The sequence below is a fragment of the Dermacentor andersoni genome, chromosome 9, assembly GCF_023375885.2.
Source record: "Dermacentor andersoni chromosome 9, qqDerAnde1_hic_scaffold, whole genome shotgun sequence".
In the NCBI taxonomy this organism is placed as follows: domain Eukaryota; kingdom Metazoa; phylum Arthropoda; class Arachnida; order Ixodida; family Ixodidae; genus Dermacentor; species Dermacentor andersoni.
In genome coordinates this window covers 82,063,173-82,083,922 of record NC_092822.1, presented here as the reverse complement: position 1 = coordinate 82,083,922, position 20,750 = coordinate 82,063,173, and the positions used below count along the sequence as shown (strand labels likewise).

The 20,750-nt window shown below is 44.7% G+C and overlaps 2 protein-coding genes across 2 annotated transcripts in view; one reads left to right on the top strand and one right to left on the bottom strand.

Moving 5' to 3' along the window:
• LOC126528623 (XK-related protein 6-like) overlaps positions 1-4,276 on the bottom strand; it is a 28,963-nt gene extending 24,687 nt beyond the window's left edge. Inside the window, exons 1-2 of the mRNA XM_050176466.3 lie at positions 4,000-4,276; positions 403-586 (exon numbers count right to left, since the gene is read on the bottom strand). Of these exons, the coding sequence (XP_050032423.2) occupies positions 403-586; positions 4,000-4,090 (275 nt within the window). The 5' untranslated portion in view covers positions 4,091-4,276. The remainder of the gene's footprint in view (positions 1-402; positions 587-3,999) is intronic.
• Positions 4,277-12,713: 8,437 nt separating this feature from the next.
• Positions 12,714-20,750, top strand: part of LOC126527839 (uncharacterized) — a 43,394-nt gene continuing 35,357 nt past the window's right edge. Inside the window, exon 1 of the mRNA XM_050175688.2 lies at positions 12,714-12,852. The gene's annotated coding sequence lies outside the window, so the exon portion shown is untranslated. The remainder of the gene's footprint in view (positions 12,853-20,750) is intronic.

The window sequence follows — 20,750 nt, the reverse complement described above, 5'->3', positions numbered from 1 at the left end:
ACAATTTAGAGATAAAGAGTTATTCAAGCGAATGTATACAAAGCAGAGAAAGAAAGAAAATAATATACATGTACGCGTAAAAGCTAAAAACATCAAGCAAACTTTAGGCGACAATATGTAGCCGCTATACCAAAGAAATGCCATTACAATGACCATCATGTGCAGTGGCATCAACATATTTATTTTATTGGTGAACCCACAGTTAACGTGATGTGCAGATCCCAGTTATTGTTGTAGAAACAGGCAATTAATGCAGAAATATATTCTTATGTTGAACCCCCATCGATAAGCTACTTCCGTGAGAAATTTTAGTGCGAACGAGTCAGCGTTTTAACTCGAAGAGTAATGTCTACCTGTTCCTCCTATTTCGGCTACACTGCGCACAATGTCGAACTGTCTTACCTGTGAATTGTACCGAAGAGCAGAAGGTTTGTAAGCCAAACCAGTCTCGAAGGGCACTCATCAGCGATCTGCCAGCTTACGCTGAACGCTTGTACCATGATGTTGGGCAGTACCGCCAAGGCAAGCATTAAACTGAAGTACACCCACAATCCATTCACATAGTAGGTATACAGCGTGTAAACATCTGCAAAAGAGAACAATCAAGCGAAATTCGGGGGAACCACAAAAGAGATAACGGGTGATGCTAAATCAGGTAAGTACAATATTATATGAAAATTCGATGAAATAGTAATTTACACTTGCGCAGGAAGCGGATTGATTCTTGCTGCTAAAAATTACAGCCCAACATTCTTTTTCAAATTTCGCACACTAAAATTATCGTCGTATGTCCCGTTTATAACGGCAATAATTTGAAAAAAGAATATTGTAAGTGGCCACAGTTTGACGCAGGAAGAGTACATGATACAAGCTAGACCAAGTTCCTGGTTCGTATTCTAATTGTATAATTCATTCTAGAATTAATTGAAGTCTAGTTTTTAATTACCGTTTAATTCATATGGTACGGAAATGGCATTTTTCTAGGCAACACTGAGCTCAAATCGAATACTGCGAGAAGCGATTGAATGGAATATATTATAATTTGTGAATTCCTTGAGAATAAGGTGCCGCCTTCTCAAACAATGATAATCAAACAATTTTCACATCCTTATTATGAGAATTTGAGGTTGTTTGTAACTATACTGTATTGTTTATTTTTATTTAAGTTAGAATACTGCAAGCTAGGACGGCTGTTACAAGGTGTGATATGCATATAGAACAGTAAGATCTGGAGTTAACTGAGGGGCCCAATTTTTATCGGTCATGTCATAAGAAGCCTACAATTACGGACGCCAAGGACAACATAGGATGGTTTATTATGCTTAATAAATGAAATAAAGAAACGAAAAATAATGGAAATGAAAGTGGATGAAGTAACAACTTGCCGCACGTGGGGAACGATCCCACAACCGCGAAATGCGAAGGATTTCGGAACGTTGAAATCTTTTCTCAGACGCATTCCCCTAACCAGTACGTAGGAGAAAAAGGGCTTCAGGAACAAGTTTCTCTTTGGCTTCAGCTGCGAAAGAAAAATTTCTGGCGATTTCCTATCAATGAAAAACGTAACAAAAACAGAATCTGTGCGGATTATGAATACGTCGCATCAAGATTGAATTTTGATACCATTATCATTGTTTCTTTCCGGTATATACGTATGTATGAGTGTATGTATGTATGTATGTATGTATGTATGTATGTATGTATGTATGTATGTATGTATGTATGTATGTATGTATGTATGTATGTATGTATGTATGTATGTATGTATGTGCGCTATGCCTAACCTCTTTCCTGCCAATTTGGGTCAGTGGGTAGCCCATAGTCAATTGTGCAGAGTGTCGGGCTGCTGTACTGAGCGAACCGGGTTCCAAACTAACCATTGGACTAACTTCGGTAATAGGGTATGCAAACCTGGTTACATGCCAATCTTCAAAGATCCTCTTTCACTCAAAATTCGGTAACTTAATACGTTACACTGGGTATTTCCTGTTCAGTAGGCATGTGCCCTTGGGTATGTGCCACTCTTCAATGAACTTCTGACGCTAGCATGGGTCGCCGGGTATTTGTTAATGGGTTTGTGCCGCTCTTTTGATGGCAGCTAGGGTCACGCGGAATGTATCACGGGGTATGTGCCGCCTTTCATAATAAATATTCTAGAAAACATATCATCAATTACGCACTAACCATCACCTCTACTGATAACAGTATCTATGTAGCCGACCAACTCTAAAGTATGGATGCTCCGCCAATCTTCTTTTTATCACAGCACCAGTAGTAAGTCAGAGGAAGACATTACGTCGTCAGATTTGCGATGCCATGGCGCTGAAGTAGGATAATTGGAAGGAAATGTCAGCAGCGGCCACGCGTTAAACTCATAGCTTCGCTGAGTGAACTGATTTCTCCCAAAATTCCATGAAAAGGTAAGCCATTAGTTGAACGCAGGAGAGTAAATTTTCACTATGGTCGGAAACGTTGCAGTTTCAGATAAGCTGCAACTTTGCAGCGGAAGGAAGGAAATTTTCGTTGACTAATATCTCAACTGTGCATGACGCTTTTAGGATCGCTTATATGATGTAGCCTCCGGCAGCGTACCGGTGCGATGTTGTCATTGCGAAATGTGTCTAAATATCAGCAAAGAATAGGTTACTTCAACAATTTTGATTTCTTAGCGGATGGTGACAGCTACAAGTCTCTTTTAGCACTCGGCGCATTCAGGAAATGGGTTCGGGCGGAAGCAGAATCGCAGCGGCTAAATCCACCAACCTTTCTTCAAAAAAAAAAAAAAAATCATGTGGTTATACGTACAAGCCCCGAACATGTGACTTTGTATTTGAAATCATAGGTCGACAAAATGAATGGGTCCTTCTGAGACTCGCCGACAAAATATATTTTTAGCTCAGTGCTCACTTGGACCGACACTCACGCGTAGATTTGACTTTCAGCGAGAGAGTCTACTCATGAATGAGTTAGCCGAAATATGTTTGAAATGCTCGACTTATTTCCATAATGAGTAGAGAAACCACGGTGCGCTATTGTTATGCTTTCAGCTTTTGTATAATATTTAGCTGCATTTCCAGCAATGTAGAGCAACTGAAGCTGAAAAAAAAAACAAATGTAGAAGAACTCTTTGATTTTAAAAAAATGTCAGCTGGCATAATTATTTTGAGCGTTATATATAGAATGAACTTTTTAGAGTGAAGCATCTTGCGTTGGCCATCGTTACGAGTACCCTAGGTTTATAATCTTCTACATTGTGACTTCGCGTGCTGGCACATCAAGAATTTGAATTTCGAGATGTTGCCGTGCGAAACCATTGTTTTTTTTTATATGCGTTTATGTCGTAAAGTGTTCATGTAACACCCATTCCTTCGCTGTTTGTCTAAGTGCAAAACAGAGACACTTCAATTGAGAGAGTAATTTGAACAAGCAGCGGCGTAATTTCTTAATGTTCACAGCTATAAGCACTAAGCAAGTTCCAGGGTTCCTATTTTTATGTTTGTGTCCAATGATTGTCGATTTGTTTTTGTTCATAGCATTCTTTTTTTTTGTTATTGCTGCCCCCGCAGTCCATTTCGAATTTCGGGATTACAGGCCAAGCAAATGCCTAACTCTTCCTATACTTCTATACTTAAAATTAAAAAAGAAAAAACTTGCGTGAGAGGAAATAGTTGCCTAGAAATTATAAACGATCAAATCGGGTATCGCTTCGAACTTGGCACATGGTGTTACCTCATCTCGAGTTTCATTATTTCATCAGCTTCCACAGAAGAAGGGGATAAAAAGCACGGAGGTTGAATAAGATGAAAGACGAAGGGGATAAAAAGCGCTCGGGTGGATGAAGATGAAAATGTCGCATGGAGTGAAGTTAAGTCCGCAGAAGGTCGACGTAGGTGATATTACTCCATTAGTATTAATAGGTGAACAGCGGTCATAAACAAGGGGAAGTGCACATCTCGCAGCGGAACAGAGCGTCTGTATATTTTTTACAGGTCCACTTACCTGTCACCAGTCCACCGACAGAAAGAACTACACAGGAGACGGCAAATAACTTCTCCCACCACGTAACCTTCGAAACGGTTTCTTCGTCCATCGCCGTACAGCACGACGTTTTAAAACATTTGACCCACGAACACCGAACAAACGGCGCGAAATGGCCGTCGAGGGAGGAATAAAGACAGCGAGACGCAAAGCGCCGCCTGTTATCGGCAGCCCGGAAACTCTTTCTTGCCCCCTGTCTCAGTGGTGGCGGCCTCCAATGCCTCCAAGTCCTATTTCACATGTGCGCGTAGTATAGGGTCACGGAAGTGACAAGTTTCTGAGAATAATCGGGAGACGCTCATTCGCTTACCAAAGTATACGCCTCACCGGAAACGGAGCTTATCTTTTTTTCCCCGCCTTTATTTGTCGTGGAGATTCGCGTTTTTCATGTTCTGCTTCTGTTATCGAAAGATAAGCCGCTGAAGTTCCGCGTTCGGCACGTCAGCGAAAGCCACGTATCGCCCCATACGACCTTCATCGCTGTAATACCGGAGGTATAGAGGAAACTGCTAAATGATTACAACGATGGGCCAGTGTAGATCACGAGTGGCGACAGTGTGCGTCCTCGCAGTAAATAACATGGTTTGTAACTACAGGAGCGCGTGGGCATACGATACATGACCCTCTTCAATTCGTATTTGATTCCTGAATTTGCTATTCCAAGGCGTCAAGTGTTCGTTACGAATACGAGTGACGCCGGCAGTCGCTGGTGTATCGGGAGAAATGCGGTGCATGTCCGCATTGTTGCAAATGATTCTGCCGCAAAAGAGCCGGCAGTGGCGCGAATCCGCGCGAATTATTGAGCGAACGCAGGTGATCAGTAATCCCCAGTCATTCAATAATGGTTCGTTTTTATCCAGTGTTATTTTGTCGTCTTGATTTAGGCGTAAAAGTTTGCAATTCACCGCGTTCACCATGTGACGCAGAAATTGCTCGATTCAAAGGACTCCTGGGCGGCCCTTGTGCTTTTGCAATCGCGACTCTACTAAGGGTTGAACGTGGTGAACCAAGGCAATTTTAGAGACTGTGGGCGATCACACAGTATCACCTGTGTTAATTTGACTCCAATATTATAACCTTTAGACATATTACCATGCATTGTTCTCAATATGACGAGCAGTAGATACGACGGTGTGATCGTTTGAAGATTCTCGAAACTGACAGCGAGCGAAGTGTCCCGGCCATGACCATGCCAGGATAGGTGTATGTGTACCGTCACCACCCTTCTCATTTTCTTTTAGTGTAGACTAATCCAACTTCTTATGAGTGTCATTGTCGTATTTATATGCTCTGCGTTTTCTTTCTTACTTTTTTGATCGTCCTTTTGTAGCGCCCGTGTTTTTCTCTCTGCGGTGACATTTATCTGCAAATATGATTGCAGCAATACGTATATCATGTGTCGCACGTATCTTGGGCCAAAATTTATGGGTACGCAACTACCGCGTAGCTGGACAAAACCGAATTAATGTTGTTTGCGTCGCTTGGAGCAAGTCAAACTACTTTATTGTATGTCGCTTAGCTATATAATCAGCTATTACTTGAACTTCATTAAATATTATATTCAAAGCAAAAATGTAAATGAGAAAATTGAAGACCATCATGAGAAATTGCCGATCGAGCTTTCTGTTGCTCAATACGTGCAACCTAAAGCTTTTCTAAGCATGAAAGAATCCCGTGAAAGGCCTCGAAAAGTCCCACGCGGCGCATATTTGTGTTTCGCGGGCTTTCTTTGCAACCCCCTGGATGGATTGGTAATCGAAAGATCATTTCTTCGCCTTACTCGTACCACGATTTTCGAAAATGGGCGCACGAGTTGGCAGAGTACCCTTGGTGCGCCCTTTTATTATTTTCTAGGTGCTCATAGGTGGTTATGCGAAAAAGATACACCTTCGTACTTACGGTTGCTGTGACACTTCTACATTAAAAGCAAGTGAAAAGCTGTGTGAGCTTGCGTTTTCGAGTCATTTTTTTAGCCGCTCATATGGCCACACTATAGGCTAAGGATCTCATCTTGTTGTCTTATGTGTACGGCGTTCACGGGGGTGTAGTGTAGAGCCATGAAATGGGTCGGCAAAGCAAAAGAAGGCACGCAAGGTAGATAACCATTTCTGTTTGGACAAAGGATAAGCGCCAAAGGGTGCAAATTTTTCTTAGCCTCTAAGCTACCGATGTCATACCGCTGCTTGATGCGTATAACGTTTGCAGTGTTGAAGTGATGAGACAGGTATTTTTCTTTCTTTTGTTTCCTATCCTGCCTTTCGCTTTGTACCACTGGCTTTCTTTAAATTCTTTCAGCTCGATGTTGCTTCACGGATCAGCCTATAAGCGTTGGCCAATCACTGCGCGTGCGCGAATCATCGCTATGCAAGCATGTGATCTTTCTTGGGTAGTATCGGTGGCGGCGCAATTTAATGAGTGCTAAGCGTTGCATTTTTCAGAATCAGAATTAGTTTTATTTTCCTCAAGAAAAAATGGACCCCAGACAAAACGCTGCTCATTGAGCAGCTTGACGAGGGCTGGGGCCTATACAGGCAGTGGCAACAGCGGCAAAACAGCAGTGTATGTCGTACACCCGTACAAGAAAAAAAAAATAAGCAACTCGAGAAAAAAAAAGAGAAAGAAACAAAGAAAGAAACTGTTGGCACCAAGCTGTGAAGTACGAAAAAAAAAATATTTACATATACATACACCAATAGCAAACCAATTTTGTACACTTACATGTTATGTTCACACGTACACACGCAAACACCCGTAGAAGTGGCGCGCATAAGCCCCTATATATACATAAATGTACACCTACATATACATTCACATATACACACGCACATGCCATATGTACACTCACCATTTAAGTGCACACATGTATAACTTCAAGTAAATATTTTATGAAGCCTGAACTTTTACAAAAACGGAGAGCGAGCAAAAAAAAAATGAAATTAGACAATGCCTGCAAAATCCTTCCAAACTAATTCGCACAAAAGAACGCACAACGCCGAATGTAAACTACATGATATAAATTTGTTGCTGATTAAGCAATTGTGCTTAAAAAGTATTCAATTAAAGCACGTTTATTTATTGCGGGGCCATCAATTAAGCTTGTATTATCGTTCAGGGTGTAAAGTATTATATAACATTTATTGACCGTAATTCGTTAGAGTTTGGGGAAGATACCACTTTTCTAATTGTCGAGTGTTGGGTGTCGGTACGCGTTCCTTGAGCGCTGATATTCTGATAAGGAAGTTACTATGAAACGTGGTTTTAGTGGTGAATAAAGAAAAAATAATCTGCGGTAGCATCACACTGATGGGCAGAATTTTTAACCGAATAAAAAGGGGTTTGGAGTGTGCGCAGCACTCTGCGTCTGCAATGACACGAATCGCTTTCTTTTGCAGGCTCACAATTCAATTCATGTTAGTCGGTGATGCCGTGCCCCAAACAAGATGACAATATGCAATGTGTGATTGAAATAATGAAACCTATATCTGTTTTTAATGTGCACTGGAAGAATGCCACGACACCGGCAAAGTGTTCCAACAGCCTTTGATAAACTTAGGAATACGTAGTTAGTGTGCTCAGTCCATCGAAGGTGCTCATCAAATACAACACCCAGTGTTTTATGGTGTCTAACGACCTTAATAACATTATTGTCTAGGTTAATGGTTAGGTTAGTCCCTATGTGACGATTCATAGGGCGGAAAATAACAGCTTTTGACTTAGTTGTATTTATTTTGAGATTGTTTAATTTAGACCAATTTAAAAGGCTGTTTAGGGTATTGTTTGCTTTTGAAATTATTTCTGTAGCCGAAAGACCAGACATAAATAGGGAAGCATCGTCGGTATAAATTACAAAATCAGCTGCTGTCGAAATTGTTATCACATCATTTGTATAGGCATTGAAAAAAAAGGATCCTAATATGCTGCCCTGAGAGACGCTGCATTTCAGATAACGTTTGGTTGAACAAAAACCGTCTATGTTCACTATTTGTTCACGGTCTTTAAAATATGAACTAAAAATTTCAAGTGTCCTTCCCCTAACGCCGTACTTGCTTAACTTATCTAAGATAATATTATGGTCTAGACAATCGAAGGCCTTACTGAAATCCACAAAGATTCCTAGTGTTAAGAGTTTGTTTTCCATATTCAGCAAAATAATTTCTTTTTGGACTAATAAAGCTGATTCTGTAGAAAAACCTTTACGGAAGCCGAATTGAGAGTGCGATGTATACTGATTAGCATCAAAGAAGTTCTGCAAACGTTTAAGCAGAATTTTTTCTAGCACTTTCGATAAAAGAGGCAGAATAGAGATGGGGCGATAATTACTCATGACGTTTTTCGAGCTTGACTTGAAAATGACTGTAACCTTGGCCAGTTTTATTCTTGCAGGGAAAACACACGATTTCAGTGAAAGGTTAATGATATGACACAGAGGTAGTACAAGAAAGTCAGCAACAAACTTTACTGGTTTAATTGTAAGGCCTTCTACATCAGAGCTGGAGTTATTTCTTAAGGACATTAGAACGGTAAATACTTCTGACGGATCTGTTGGGCTAAGAAATCCTGAGCTTGTTGTTTTATTTCAGACAAGAGAACACGCATCTGCGTTATATTTTGCTGTTACTTGCTCGGTGAAGAACTTGTTAAAACAATCGGCTAATAGTACGCCTAATTTTGGTGGCCCGTCGATAATCAATTCGCCAATGTCATTCGATACATTTCTATGGTTAATTTATGGCACTGCATCACGTGGAGAAGGGTTTGCATGTTCGTGCGGAGCAATCGATTGCCGATAAGAACAACACATAGCTTGTGAAGTAGGTGGGGCGGCCCGGCCGTAAAATGGGGCGACACGCCATTTTCTCTTCCTCCGCACTCTATCCTGCCTTCCAGTTATTACTGATATCTTGGAACAACTTTTCTCACCTTGGTGTTCGTCATTGCAGAAATCAGTTTGCGGAGAGCTTCACTGCGCGCGCACAGGGCCTTGAGTACCTGGCCGTCGTAATCCAAGCTGTCATGCAGCAGAAATTGGAGCTATGGTCAGGTGAAGCGCACACGACAGCGACAAGCAGTAGTAATTAGAGTTTTACCTTGACCGCAGACTTCTTACTGTTAACGGATTATCACGCAGCCATCCTGTGGCACCTTTTCTAACCACAATGCTTTAGGCACGTTTTAATTTCTTTATCATTCCTAATATACTTGTTGCACTTTCCGGAGGCCATGTATGCGTCTATGTATGTATGTATGTATGTATGTATGTATGTATGTATGTATGTATGTATGTATGTATGTATGTATGTATGTATGTATGTATGTATGTATGTATGTATGTACGTACGTACGTATGTATGTATGTATGTATGTATGTATGTATGTATGTATGTATGTATGTATGTATGCATGCATGCATGCATGCATGCATGTATGTATGTATGTATGTATGTATGTATGTATGTATGTATGTATGTATGTATGTATGTATGTATGTATGTATGTAGTTCCGCATCTACAGTGACCCATATCGGCGTGAAAGAGGTTCGTTCAACAGCGGTATGTATGTGCCCAATGACACACACTCACAGACCCAAATTGGCTCCGATGGCTGGCGTCGAACCCTGTTACCGCAGCACGGCAGCCCAATACCCTAACCATTCGACCGCGGACTGCCTATAGAGACCCAGGTAGGCGGCAAAACGACTAGAGAAATGCATGGGTAGACCCCTACATAGGTAGACCCCAGAAAGTGCGAGAATTGTCCTAAGAATGCGAACGCTTTAAAAGAGAAAAAAAAATATTTGCCTGTCTTTATCCCTCCGCCTTTCAAGAAATAGTTCCCTCGCGAATGAATTTAATTGAATTCCGGGGTTTTACGCGCTAAAAGTGCGATCTGATTATTAGGCTTGCTGCAGTGGCGGACTTCGCAGTAATTTTGACCACCAGGGAATCTTTAACGTGTCCCTAGTGCACGAGACACGGGCGTTCTTGTATTGCGCCCCCATCGAAATGCGGAAGTGATTTGATTTCGCGATATCGTCCTTAGCAGCAAAACACACATTGTACGCTCTCGCCAATAACGAGCCCCGTTTCGTTTCTGTGTAGAGGCACGCTGATATTGAAGCGTGGCAGAAAAGAAAGAATAGACCGACTCGCCCCAAGAACCTATCATACACGCGTTACGTAAAAGAAATGAAAAAGCGTCAATAGCAGGGCGATCGACTGCATGGGAAAGAAACAACGACGACGGCTGAGAAGGTGTGATCGCAGTGAAATGAAGTCGATGAAATGACAACGACTGCGTGAAGATGGCGCCTCATATGTGTTGTAGACCACGTCCGCGCTTACGCCGCTGTCTGCCTTCTCGGGCAACGGCGATTTGACCTATGTCCGGTACCACCCAAGTGACCTCTTCCGGTCTACATCACGACGGTTCGGCCACGGCATCTTTCAGTATCCAGATTCAGGAGCGTTTGATGGGCGAAAAATGCGCCACGCGCGTTGGAACGAACTGACAGAATCGTGTATTCCGGGGTTTCTGGTTTTCATTGGGTATATTTCTTTTTTTTTGCGCTGGAAATGCGGTGGAAGCGTAAAGAGGCAATGCGATAAGTTTTATTTTTTTTTCTCTCAGGAGACGAGAAGAGTGCTGACAATGCGCCACATGGAATGGCCGTCGTTAGACGCCGAGAGAAACTGCGCAGTAACCTTGCCCTTTTTTCGCAAACTCGAAATAAGCGATTGCTGCCTAGGCCGTGTCGGTCTGCTGTAATGCTGGATGACATGCTAATTCATAACGCGAACACAGAAGGCGAGCACGGGAACAAATGTAGTCCCACGCGTGTTTACTCGATGAAAACCGCCACATGACACTCTCTCCTTGGCCTATTGTATTAGACTAGTGTAACTTACCTGAACAGCTGTTTGCTACTTTAGCGAGCAAGCTTTTAAGTCTCCTGCCGTTTCGTTTGATGTCTTGTCACGCGGCCACTTTCAATCGCGGCCGAGCCTTATTCGAATAGAGCGCGGCTCGCAATTATGCTCGATGCGCATCCATTCAATCGTGATCGAACTTCTTCATTGCGATCGTAGATGTCAGTAGTCTACACCGTCAAAGCTAAGAGAGCTCTACTAAATGTCCGAGCGTGTCCCTCCATGGCAACGCCACGCGCCGTAAGCGAGCGGTATCAATTAATTGCCTCGACAATATAAATGGTCCAGCCGTGTTCACGAGGTAAATATACGGGGTGAATATTTTTAAGCTTTACAGAACTTTCTCTTAAACGCGTGTTGCACATAACTTAATTCTAGTCCTTGAGCTTGATTATTCGGAGAGTCGGACATTACTTACGCAAGAAATCAAAACCTAAATTTCCCTAATTAACAAAACTTCAATTACTTATTAATTACTTCATGGCACATATGACCCATTTATTCACTGTAGCCTGTGAATTTTCAAGGCGTATTAACTTGGACTAAATTTCTATAGCAACACCAGTTTTGAGATATGCGCCATTAAACTCGCCAGCACAATGCATAGTTTTCCACCTACTTTTGGATTCAACTGCAAAAGTACAAACACCCCTTTATAAATTCAAGTACAAAAGTAACTAGAACACCCAAGTAAGTCGTGCCACGCTTTGGCAAATAATACCTCGAAGCTGATGTAGGCAAGAAATTTGATTTCAAGTGGATTATCTAGCAAGCGCACAGACATTTATACGTAAATTGCAATATGTGCCTTGAAGTAATTAAGAAGATAGTTAACGGATCTTCGTTAATTAGTTGATTATGTGTCTCCATTTCTCGTGGTAGTAATATCCGTCTCTTTGCACATCAAGCTCAAGGACAATAATTGTGCCATCCGGCAGAAGCGTTTTTTGAAATTCCGTAAAGATTAAGAAGGATCACCCCGTACATACGTCGCCAATTGACGCGTTCGGCCGACACTTCACATAGTTCTTGCAACTCTCTTTCGCGAAAGAATCACGGTACTGCTCAGTGCATTCGAGCAGCTTGTCCACGCACCACCGACGGGCAGCAACGTGCAGCGAACTGAGGAACTCGACCAACTGCAGCAGATGTCATTGTAACCAGGGCGTGAGGGACATGCTTTGCCATGGCTTTACCCACCTGCTCGTTGCACATAGCTTGCACTTCCCTTTGCTCACGGCCTGTGACGACACACTGTTTACGAAAGGGAGATGTCTGTTGTGCAAAACAGCAGCCAGAATTGCCAGGGTTAGGGGAAGAGGCAAATAAACATTTCTGCGCTTCCTTAAGATGTTTGACAGCGATGAAGAGAACTGCATGGCTCTATGCGTGCATTCGATCGATCACTGATTCATGGCCTTACTCTTCAATCTGTCATTTGCCTCTTCAGGAATCGCGCCTGGCATCAGAAATGTTACAAAAGCACCCAAAAGCACCACGACGCAATCCTGTCCTACGGCTGCACTTAGACCTGCAGCCTCTGTAGAATAGCTACGTTCGAAGCTCGTAGGTATCACTACGTATAGCTGCGACAACGATGATGCCTCCCAATATCGCGTAGTCCGCTGCGCATGTACGATTCCGTATCACCTAAAAACGTGGTTTCGTGTTTGGTCACGTGGGTATTGACGATTCCCGCGTTAAAAGCAAAAGTGCTGAAGTCAGATGTGGCACCGACCGCACTGGATCCACCACTTCCTTAAGCCAACAACCAGGATTCGCGACAGCAGCGGTGTGGTCTCGCTGGATGTTGACGGCACAGGACCACACAACAAACGCCTGCAATAGCCACATCCGAGCACGGCTAGCGATAGCTCAGCAGCAACGGTAAGTGCTTGTGCCCATAAGGCTACGTGAGTTTCGTGCTCTTCCAGGGGGGTAAAGTGGTCTAGCCGAAGGTAGTGCGTCAGCAGTATGGCATGTGAAACGTGGGCGCGAAGTCGGCATAGCGCGGGCCTACAATTTCCGAAAAGCATCAGAAACAGGCGTCGACCATCCTAACGTGTACAAGGCCCATTTTTCGCGGCAGCCGCAAAACAGAAAAGAACAGGTAGTCGTGTGGTTACTTGGCCGGCGACATGGCTGCTTTCGGTTACCGAAGTCGAGAAGCCGAGAAAGGCCAACTAGGTAAAATCACGCCCTTTTAAGAAACTTTTCGAGCGCAACTCGAGACCTGAAGTGACGTCATGGTACTGTTGCGTACCGTAGAACATGGGTCAGTGTGGCTTTCGTGGCTTGTGTCTGCCTCGAGGGTGCTTTACAAACGCGGCATGTCATGCTTGTTGACACGGCGCCCTGAAAAAAAAAAAGAAAAAAGCTATCATATAGGAAGTTCAGAATGTTGCTGCTGACGAGTGGATGTCTCTGTCATTTACGGGCCTAATAAAGACCGTTAAAAAAGCGTTTTCTGCTTGTTTAGAGGCGGAATGCACACAAATTTTACTCACTAACCGGGGAGAATCAACGAGGATAATAAGTTTACATTTGGAAAACATAGGAACCATCTTATGGGTGACTAGCACAGATAGCTCACAGTTCGTAGGCTTTTACAGCAAATCACTTACGAAAGCGTTCCGGGGCTTAGCGAGCGTATTTTACGAATCGTGTAGGAAGTCGCGCTATGTCGTAAAACAAGTAAACGTGGCACAATACTGATATTATAAAGTAACAAAAGGTATCTTACGAGATTTGTGCGAGACAAAGCTGCAAGAAAGCAAGAATATAAACTTACTTAGAAAGTGCTCAGAATCGTTATGCGGCTGTCCTGCGTTGTATGTATCCTAGGTTGTGTTCCGAAAAAGAAAAAACATAACAGCAAGTTTCTTTCTAGGGCACATGCTATATTTACATGGCGGTCCCGCTTTCACGCTTATGGGTTAATTGTGAGCTTTGCAACGGACTACTGAACTCTCATTTTTGCCATTTTTAACCGCTCCGTGAGGTACAGTCGATTGCAAGAAATTTACGAACGACGCGAAGGCGTGCCAATTGGCCTCTGCGCGCACTTGCTGTGCTTCAGCATGACATGACAAGAACTTTATTTGAGTCCTGAGGGACTGAGGTCTTGGGGAGCTAAAACCGAAGGCTCCCGAAGATCAAGTCGGTGGCGCCACCCACGATGGGACCGGGAGATGAAGTTCCGCCGCAATGTCGTGTGCCCTCTGGACAGCCTGGAGTTGCATGTGGAGATTGCTGCTCTTGAGCGATTCCTGCCATTGTTCTTTCGTGATGGGTGGAGAGGCGTTAAGGGGTGGGCACAGCCAGAGCATGTGTTCAAAAGAGCATGAGTCATGACCACATTTGGGGCACGACTGTGAGTGGGCAGGATCTATCCTGTTAAGAGACTGAGGGGTGGGATACGAACGGGTTTGCCGAAGTCTGAATGTGCTAGCCTGAGGTTTGTTCAATTTAGGGTGAGGGGGTGGAAATGTCCTCCTGCCCAGTCGATAATGGGACACAATTTCATGGAAAGTACATAATGGATCTTTGTGGATGATGACCACGTTACGAGCCTGGCTACCCGCGACAGCGCGGTACGTGAAATCACGCGCTCTCCGGTGGGCCTGCTCGTTAGGATTACATCCAAGCGGGTTAACTGAGCTATCTAGATGGGCTGGGAACCACGAGATGTGGTATCCTTCGCTGCTCGCCCTAGTCTTTTGAAGTGCTTTAAGCAAAATACTGTTCGCCTGTTCGGATACGAGAGCGGACGAGAAGGATCTAACCGCCGTGCGCGAGTCCGAGAAGATGATAGCGGGAACATTTGAGCTGTGAAAAGCCAAAGCGATCGCCGCTTCTTCCGCCACATGGGCAAACTTCGTATAAACAGAGGCTGCATTGACCAGGTTGCCTGCCGCGTCTACCACCGAGACAGCGAACTTATCCCCACTGTCATATCTGGCAGCATCGACAAAGAGGGCATCTAGTTTCTTCTGAATTCTTTTTAACCCTTTGAAGGTCGCCGTACATGTACGGCTGTGGTTTTCTGTCCCGCAAGGTCTTCGCCGTACGGGTACGGTTCCGGCCCTCCGTTTGAAATTTCCCGCCATAATGATGATGAGCGCTCATCGGGAGGTGCTGCCACCTCTTAGCACTTACAAGATGCGTTTGAAATTGGTGCTACCTTCTTGGTGAGATAAACAGAGCTGATTGCTAGCTTAAGCGCGTCGCTCAGACTGCGACAACGCCCCTTTGGCGGTTTCGGTTTCGCCGCTGATCGCAACGGAGGCGCGTGAAACGTCTTTTTTTTTTTTGTCGGCACTCTTGCAGGGCGGTGGAACTTGATTTCTATCTTGATTGGCGCTGCTCTTAGCTTGCTTATCAGCGCCGTTCGCGAGGTACTCGCGCTCATGGTGGCTACGCGCTTTCGCGGTTTCGGTTCCGCCGCGTGATCGCAACGGAGGCACGTGAAACGTGATTTTTCTTTTTGTCGGCACGCTCTCGCACGGGCGGCGGAAGTTGATTTCTATCTTTATTGGCACTGCTCTTAGCTTGTTTATCACCACTTGCTTATCAGCGCCGTTCGCGAGGTCTCGCTCTCCGCGGCAACGCGCTTACGTGAGAGGGTGCCTCAGACCTCTGCCCAAGGCAGACGCACGCAGAGATGTCATGTGTGCGCCAACACAACTCCTCGCTTCAAGAGAACAGACACGCATTTTAGGTGTGCAGACTGCGATAAGGCGCTGTGCGTAGACCCGTGTTCGGAAATACTATTGAACATTTTGCAGTTCTGAGTGATGCCGACACCAAAATACTATTCCTAATTATGTTTTACTATTTATTCCCGACTTAATACATTTTGTAGATTCAAGATCCGCAATAAAGTAATTTGACCACCTGGGAAAGTTTTTTTCAAAATAATTCGACCCTCAAAGGGTTAAGGATGGACTTGGCTCTCGCTAATCTCCTACCCTCGTTATGCACTGAGTAGATGTTTCGCGGAACGGGCTCAACCATGATGCGATTTCTGGTTTCCCGGATCAAGCTAACTTTGGTCGCCGGTTCATGTCTTGGTTGGATTCCCGCTTCTTCTAAGATCTTGATCCCTGGCTTAGTGGATGAAAGTCTCAGTATTTGACCCGCTGTGTGAGCTTCTATTAGCTCATCGATGGTGTTATGGAGTCCTAGCTGCAGCAGCTTCTAAGTGCTTGTGGACTGAGAGTCTACATATCAGCAGCCGATAAAAACAGCGCTGGGACAAATGTGCCCTTTTTCTGTTCGGGGACATGCTAAATTTTGTTTCCTCTGCGCGATACTATACTTTTTTTTTTCTGACGCAACGCGCTCTTCGGCAATTGTGGCGACACGCTTGTCTCGACAGCAGTATCAGTTCATCTGATATTGCTGATACAGGCTGAGTGCCACTGTTGTGATATCATTCCGTGCCGCAAGACTGCATGCTTTGGATGAGAAAGAGGAAGTAGAAAAACCTCACCTGGCCGAAGAGAACAAGATGATTCATTTCCGTACTTCTGCTGCTCTTGACGGAAAGGGTCGCACGGCCAGCTGGCGCGAAGACGTCGTCTGGTGTGGGTTCGAGTGGTCTGTAAATTTTACTACCGACTGTACACTGCAGCTGTGGCCCACGGTAGTGGACGCACGGCTCGGCTGCGGGAGGTACATGGTTCGATCACCCCGCCGGACACCTACCAATTCGTAAGACGGGCGGAAGCATCCCCGCGGGCCAGGCGTCCAGCTTTCGGGGTGTGCGCTGGGTAAGAGAGGTTCTTACAGTCGGATATGGTTGCTTTCCAAAAGAAGGAAAAAAGACAAGCTGCGCACAAATTCCAAAGAGGTGGTTTGGGCCGCGCCCAGAAGGACATTTCCCATGTGACGTCCCAATGAACCTATTAGGTGCAGACGTTCTCGGATCGGGGGACAAACACGCCTCTCCAAGCTTTGTATTTCAAAGCATGTCGCTACCGAAATCACTACATCTGTATTTTTTGGTCGTTGCCGTTCATCACTAGGGTCGCGGCCTGCCGGCTGCCCAGTTCGTGTCGCGCAAATGAATGAAATGTCGCGAACTATCATGTCGAAATGAACGGTGTACAATCACTGGAATCTACCGGTACTAACATATGGGGCCGAAACTAGGAGACTGACAAAGAAGCTCGAGCCCAAGTTAAGAACCCTGCAAAAAGTGATGGAAGGAAGAAGGCTAGGCGGATCGTTAAGACAAGAAGGTATTGGTATAGATCCGAGAGCAAACGGGGATAGCCGATATTCTAATTGGCATTAGGAGAAAGAGATGAAGCTTGGAAGGCCATGTAATGCGCAGGATGGATAACTGGTGCACCATTAGTTACACAACGGGTGCCAAGAGAAACGAAGCGCTGTCGAAGATGGCAGAGAACTAGGTGGGCTGATAAAATGAAATTTGTTGGCAGAAGTTGCAATCAGTTGGCGCAGGGCAGGAGTAATTGGAGATCGCAGGAAGATGCCTTGGTCTTGCAGAGAACATAAAAATAGGCTGATGATGATGACGGACTAAAAATCTTGCGCCACCTGCATACGAAACAGCATGGTTCCCACATCTTGCTCTCACTCCACGTAAAACACATACGAGGTCTGTGTTTCATTGTAATTCAATTTATTCAGTTATTGTAGTGTGTTCTGGCAGCGCGGTAGCATTTTGCTGTGCCCATATCCAGCTTTAGTGGACACGTACCAACTAGCGCCCCAAGCGGCCCCGGCACGAAGCTAGCGCGTTTTCAATGGAACGAGCGGGTTTTTCGCGAATAACAAAAGATGCAGGTCGATTATCGAAAAACGCAGGTGACAGACGTGTTCTGGAAGACAATCCACACGATCCAAATGCAGTGATCACGCTATGGCACGTAAGAATTTTGTTCCCACCGCGGTTAAATGTTTAGCAATGGAAGCCTATGGAAACGACGAAAATTTGTACTCGATTTTCGAGGCACGAACGGTGCCTGTAATTAACCTACGACGTCTATCGTAATACGCAGTGCAGCGTATGTAGTCCGGAGACTTAGCTTTCGATTGATGCCTATCTCAACTCTCCACACATGGCGCAACACTGTTCCCAAAAGCGTTTTTTGTAACACTGTCGTGAAAATTCATGTGGTATATATAAAAACATGAGCGTACCACTGGGCGAAGCCTTGGAAGCCGTGGCCGAGTGGTAGAATCGCGCGCACTTGTCGTATCCCGTCGCGGTTGCCGTGGTTCGATTCCCGCTTCGCACTTTTTTTTTAAGCCGCATAGGGCCTAGTTTTGTAGCCTCTCACTAGATGGCAGAATCGCAAAACCCAAGATTTGCTTTCGGTTTTGGTTTTTCCGCAGCGCATTTTTTTAAAGCCGCATAGGACTTAGTTTTATAATCTCCTATCAAATGGCAGAAACAAAAAGTTCAAGATTTGCTTTCGGTTCTGGTTTTCCAGTGGTGCTGTTGAAATATTATGCTTTCTATTTTTCCTTCATAAAACGTAGCAGTATCGTGTTCATTAAGTCACCGGTTTTAAGAAGATTTTATTCATTGGACATCTTAACTAGAAGCTTGCGCATGGCTTTGTGTCATGAAAAAAAAAAAAAAAACTTTCGTGCTTTGTAGCGTAGAATGTGGGAGAACAAAATGGCTATTCTTATTGCGTTCTTCTGGAAGGTCCGTTTTCTTCGACTTTCGGCTGTCCTTAATGGCACACACTCCGAGCGAATCACGTCCACCTGTGCCCCAATGCCACACGGTGGCCAGTGCCAATCCTATGCAACATTCGTGTGGAACAAAGGGTCTGCTAGGCTGAGTCGTTGCCCGAACGTTCATTATTTCTAAAGATTCATCGAAATAAGAAATGCACCAACTAGGAGAAGATGTGCAGCGTCTGGATTAATAGCTACTGTTAATGTGTTCCCTACAGCCAAGTGGTATCAATCCGCAGGTGTGGCCGTAAAAAACCATTTGAATAAATGTCCCGTGCTGTGTCTGCCCCGGTCTCTCTACAGAGAAGCTAGCTTGGCTAGCCGTCAGCATTTAGGATCAACATATGGTGTCCTTCGTTCGGTGCATTTGCTTTTAATGCGCAGCATTCTTTGGCGAGTACCCCAGCAATTTGGTAGCAAAATCGTGCAAAATCGTGTCTGTAACGCCAAAAGCTTGACGCATTTCCCATATAAATATATATAAAATAAAAGGGTTGGGGTGGCCAACTTGAAATTGGAAGTGGCATCAGCATAAATTTGGGCGTGATACAGAGATGGGCCAAGCTGAATTTGGTAGTGATATGGGAGTGGCCCTACCTAAATTTGGGGTGAAATGTTAGTGAGCCAAGCTGAATTTGAGGCTGATATGGGGGTGGCCCCACCTAAATTTGAGGTGATATAGGGGTGGGTGAGCCTAAGTTTCGGGGAATATTGAGGGTGGGCCAGCCTGGATTTGGGGATGATATGGGAGTGGGAGAACCTAAATTTGGGGGTGATATGGGGGGTGGGCCATCCTAACCATGGGCGTGATATGGGGCTGGACCAAGCTGAATCGGGGGGGGGGGGGTAGGGGGGCTAACCTAAATTTGGGAGTGATTTGCGGTGGGCCATCCTAAATTTGAGGTGATAGAGGGGTGGGCCAGGCTAAGTTCGGGGCTGATATGGGGTTGGGCCAACTTGGATTTTGGGATGATATGGGGGTGGGCCAACCTAAATTTGGAGGTAACATGGGGACGGGCTAACCTAACCATGGGGGTGATGTTTGGCTGGGCCAAGCTTAATAGGGGGGGGGGGGGTGGTGGTGATGGGTGGACTAACCTATATTGGGGGATGATTTGCAGTGGGCCATCCTAAATTTGAGGTGATCGAGGGGTGGGCCAGCGTTAGTTTGGGGCTGATATGGGGGTGGGTCAACCTCGATTTGCAGGTGGTATTGGAGTGGGCCAATATAAATTTGGTGGTGTTGTGGAGGCGGGCCAATCTGTATTTGGGGGTGATATGGGGGTGGGCCAACCTAAATTTTGGGGTGCGTCGAGTGGAAATTTGGAGGATGATTTATGGAAATTCGCGGGTGGACCAACTTGAAAATTAGGGGTGGCCCAATTGAAATTGGGGATTGGGCCAACTCCAAGTTTAAGGCTGGGAGAAAAGAAAATCGGGCGTGGCCAACTTTAAATTTGGGGGTGGGCCAATTTAAATTTGAGGGTGTGCCAACTTGAAATTTAGGGGTGGGCCTATTTAATGTTTGGGGGTGGGCCAATTGAAATTTGGGGGCCCGTTTACGAATAGTTAGACAACACCAGTAGTGTTTCTGCATGTTTTTCATTATCGCAAAAGTACGTACATTAATAATTGTTACTTATTACTCCTCAAGGTGAGCTACCACTCGAGCCTTCCCAGCCCACTGGGCTAATAATGTCACAGAAGTACTCTCACCGTGACAACTGCGACGTTCAATGTGGAGATCACAAGAACAAATCGCAGACCGAGCTGATCGTTTTCACACCAATGTCATCGCTAACACTACTCGCTCGTGCTAGAGGCAACACAAGCTTACAACGATCATAATTCAACTTTCACTCGCACGCTAGTCGACACGCTCTCAGTGCACAATTTCGCCCATCATTGGATAGAACCTTGCTGGATGTTTTACTGTCATGTTGCGTCGTTTTTCACGAAGGCCGTCTCCCGAAAAGAGAATACATTTTTGAGATTGACGAGGCGAGCTAGTATATAACTCATACGAAGCAAATGTATAAACGGTTATAGTGATTTTTCAAAAA